This window comes from Lepus europaeus, chromosome 5 (genome assembly GCF_033115175.1).
Source record: "Lepus europaeus isolate LE1 chromosome 5, mLepTim1.pri, whole genome shotgun sequence".
NCBI classification, from domain to species: Eukaryota; Metazoa; Chordata; class Mammalia; order Lagomorpha; family Leporidae; genus Lepus; species Lepus europaeus.
Genome location: NC_084831.1, coordinates 117,132,732 through 117,136,950, shown reverse-complemented (window position 1 = coordinate 117,136,950; position 4,219 = coordinate 117,132,732). Strand labels below are relative to the sequence as shown.

General features: G+C 48.7%; 1 protein-coding gene across 6 annotated transcripts in view; it reads right to left on the bottom strand.

Annotated features, from left to right (window-relative positions):
* Positions 1–165: 165 nt before the first annotated feature.
* SETDB1 (SET domain bifurcated histone lysine methyltransferase 1) overlaps positions 166–4,219 on the bottom strand; it is a 28,187-nt gene continuing 24,133 nt past the window's right edge. For all 6 annotated transcript variants that reach the window (XM_062192202.1, XM_062192201.1, XM_062192204.1 and 3 more), the window contains 7 exons: positions 3,551–4,167; positions 2,419–2,447; positions 2,178–2,310; positions 1,741–1,906; positions 1,162–1,373; positions 855–943; positions 166–687 (listed from right to left, as the gene is read on the bottom strand). In XM_062192202.1, the coding sequence (XP_062048186.1) occupies positions 570–687; positions 855–943; positions 1,162–1,373; positions 1,741–1,906; positions 2,178–2,310; positions 2,419–2,447; positions 3,551–4,167 (1,364 nt within the window). In that variant the 3' untranslated portion in view covers positions 166–569. The remainder of the gene's footprint in view (positions 688–854; positions 944–1,161; positions 1,374–1,740; positions 1,907–2,177; positions 2,311–2,418; positions 2,448–3,550; positions 4,168–4,219) is intronic.

Here is a 4,219-nt window from a genome sequence, read left to right as displayed (position 1 = left end):
CCTTCCTTGCAGTTATGTAAATTTCCTTTTGAATTTCTTATGACCAATATGAAAAAACAAAGGTAGCAGAGGTACAAGATAATGACAGCTGTCCACTGGGGAGGGTGGGAGAAACAGATTTCTCTTTCAGATTTCCAGAATTGGGAGAAAAATTAAATCACGACCTTCGTTTTACCATCTTGTTAAAAGACTTTCTGGATACAATACAAACCGGGGGTAGCAGATACACAGTCCCCATTCCAGGAATAAAGTCTGTTGGAAGCATCAACACTTGAACCGATGTGGGATGGGAAGGATGCGTGGCAGGGCTGAAGGGAGGTCAGGCCTGGGTTAGAGTGGTCGTCTTCTCCCACCTCCTGGTGCCTCAGGAGGATGAGAAGGAACCCTGCCTGCTAGCACCATGATGGGTGGTATCTCCTGACCCAGAACCCCTGTTTCTATCTACTAGGAGCTGGGGGGAGTAGCTAGACTAGAGACTAGGGGATCAGTGTTCAACGGTCAGGAAGACCCAGTTCCTGAGGAAAGGACAGTTCAAGAAGGGTTCTGCAGGGCAGGAGGAAGGCAGTCCTCTAGAGAAGACGCCCTCTGCATTCGATGGCTCCACAGCAGCAGAGCAGCTCCTTGCCTTCCACACTGCCCACCTCGTAGTTGTAGTCCCACGTCAGTTCCGTCCCAGCCCGGATTCTCCTGAGGAAGAAGAAAAGGATGGGGGTGTGGTGATACGGCAGACAGCAGAGGCACCTGGGGTCACAGTGTGTGCAGGTGGAGCTGGGTCACAGATGCAACAGGGGCCCTTAGGGTCTCAACGGGTGCTCACTCCTCCCCAGTCCTTCCCTTTGGTGACTCTGTCTTACTTGCTGGCAAAGAAGGCCACCCAAGGGAATCGAAGATCATGGGTGTCCACGAAGACATTCTGGACAAACAGGTTGGGGCTGCAACTGTGCTGTAGATTTAAGGACAATAAAGTAAGAACCAGGGAAACAATCCGGCCTGTGGAGTGAGAAAGAACTCTAAGACAACTGATGCCATCTGACACTATCATAGCTCAGAGGTCCAGAATTTACAACAGGGAAAGGCAGGTTTATGTAGCAGATTCAAGGAATTGGGAATCTGAGGACGACAGGATAATCAAACCTACAGGTGGCAGGAAGGGGGTCTTACATTGAGGTAGCGGCCCAGGTTGCCTTCAAGCTTGGCGTCAATGATGTAACAAGACTCCTCACCATCATAGAACTGGCGTGTGTTCTTACGAACTGGGGCGCTATCTCCCTTCTCCACGGAGGCCATGTTGGTGGACTTAATGGCAATCCCATGGGTTGATTTAAGAGCAAAGCCCCGGGTTGATTTTACTGCCACCTGGCGCTTGGTTGGACCTGGACAGGAAAGAAAATGGGGTTAGGGCACATCCCAATTCAGGAACGGACATTTCACCCCCATTTTTGTCCCATAAATTGCAGCTGGAGAATACCAATAACCCAGGAGTCAGTCAAAGATTCTGAGTGGCAGAGTTTTCAAGCAGGATTAGATATGCTGGACAAAGGAGCTGAGGGAAAGAGTCCTTTTAGATGTGAGGAAGGGGACATGGCAAGCACTATTAATTGTTTAGTCTGGAGTCAGAGAACCCTCCAGATAAGCCTCAGTTCTTAGGGTCTGAATTTTCCCTCCTTTTAGCTTAAAAAATTGCTCCATCCCAACTTTCCTACTGTTTCTTTACACGACTCCCGCAATTTCTCAGGCTACCAGACATGTTCTTTTTGTCCTCAAAGTCATCTCCTTCGGAGCCGGAGGAGATGGTCTGGATGTCATCACTGTCAACCGCCGTGGCTGCAGTCTGACCAGCAGTGGGCTTCCGGCTGGTCCCACTTTCCCCCTCACTCTCTGTGCTGCTGGACAGTGTCAGAACATCCTGGGGAGGCAGAAGGTGGAACATAAGGAAGATTGAATGGAGAGGGGTCTCAAAGTCCATGCTCTACCTTATGGTTTGACAGTGGGCTGAGACGGTAGCAAGAGCAAGATTAGATGTTGGATGGAGAACACAAGGTAAGAAGTTAAGGCCAAAGAAAGAAGAAAAGACCTAAAAGTAATTACAGACTTTAAGTCAGACTGTTCCACAGTCCTTTACTTGCACTCAATAAAACAGAAGGCTGGGTAAGAGACAGCTTTAGAAGGTCACTCACTTCAGTGTTGGACTGAGCAGAGGCCATGAGTCGTCGGCTCTGATGTAGATTTGTCTTACTCGGTGGGCGGCGAAGTCCTTCTGGCTTCATGGGAGAAGGGTTGTAACCATAATTTCTAGAGCTCTCAGTAGCTCTAATGGGGAGAGAAGGAATGAGAAAGGGCCAGGTTATGGGCTGTTTCTTGGGCTTCTTTCAAAGGCTTGAGAGATGGTAGGTTTGGAAACAAAGAACAGGCACTTACCCTGATGTCTTGATTCGGTCATCAGGTTCCTGGAAAAGGGTAAGTAATGGGTTAAAAGCTTTCATGGTCTAAAGTAATAAATACGGTAATTAGACTTTGTTTTCAAATGACCTCCAAAGACAACATTAACCAGTCATAGTAAACCAGTAAAGAGAGATGGGGATAGGGAAATCATCCTGTAACTTGACACTAACAATCATATTCTCATCAATAAAACCCCCACGGCAGGGGTCTTCAGCCTTTTCCAAAGATGAGGCATAGCATTCATGGAAAAAATGCCATGAGCAATCATACATGGATCAGACATGTACTAAGCTTCAAGATCATGAAAGATCTATTTAAAACATGTACATTTTAAATTTATTATTTGAAAGGCAGAGCAACAGAGAAAGAGGGTGAGAGACAGCCTCCATCCACTGGATAACTCCCATATGGGTGGCAGGGGCCCAAATACTTGGGCCATTATCCACTTTCTCACACACATTCGCAGGGAGCTGGATCAGAAGCAGAGAATCCGGAACTAGAACCAACACTTTGAAGTGGTATGCTGGTGTTGTAAGCGGTGACTTAACCTGCTGCGCCACAATGCTGGCCCCTAAAATCAGTTTTGGTTTCTGTAGCAGAAGGAAGCAATGACATATATAACTTGAAATGCCATTTAATTTTTTAAATCACGTAGAAATCCTTTATTTTGGAATGAATCATATATCCTCTGATCCCCAACCAAGTAAAATTTGGTTCTTTAAACACTTTTTTCTTTTTTTTTGACAGGCAGAGTTAGTGAGAGAGAGAGACAGAGAGAAAGGTCTTCCTTTTCCTTTGGTTCACCCCGCAAGTGGCTGCCACGGCTGGCATGCTGCACCGATCTGAAGCCAGGAGCCAGGTGCTTCTCCTGGTCTCCCATGGGGTGCAGGGCCCAAACGCTTGGGACATCCTCCACTGCCTTCCCGGGCCACAGCAGAGAGCTGGCCTGGAAGAGGGGCAACCGGGACTAGAACCTGCAGTGCCGGCACCGCTGGCCTCTTTAAACACATTCTAGCAATGTGCGGAGTAAAAGGGGAAATAGGTTGCCAAAGAAATACCCGTCAAGTAAGTTAGGTTACTGACACCAATACTAACAGCCACTGCTTACCTCCTTCTTGGCCGGCTTGACGTCCCCCTCGTCCTTGATGCCCAGTGCTGAGGCGGAGGCTTTCTCAGCTTCCCCTCGGCCTCCCCCAGCGCCACCTTCGCCAGCCTTGAAGGAGGAGCGGCTATCAGAGTCAAAAGCACCATCATTGATACTATTGCAGCTCAGCCACGAGGCCACCTTGTTCTTGGGTGTCTCCTCGGAGGAAGGTGGATTGCAGACACCTCCAGGGACTGAGGGAGGGACAGGCATATGTGGTGGCCCAAGGTCTGGGGGACGGGAGTCCTTGGCAGGCATCTCAGACAGTCCATTTTCCTTCTGGCCTCGGGTCTGCCTCCGGGTAGCATAGCTGCGCCACACTGAGCTGGTGCTGAAGTCCTCATCCTTACAGAAGTTATCATCTGAGCTATCATCATTGGACTCCTCAGCGTCCTCTGTACCACTGTTACCGTCTTCCTGGTCCTTTAAGTCTACACCACTGCTGTCAGAGGAACAGGGGGCATCACTCTCATATCCTTCCTTGAAGTTCTCCACGCTCTCGATATGGTCCAGATTTGCGAAGTATTCATCACCCATTTCCAAGCCCTCCTTGTCTGCAAAGTCATCTGTCAGGATCTTGCCTGAGGAAGAGAATTAAAGGCTTTCTAGGGTTATGGAGCCCTTTTGGAAAGA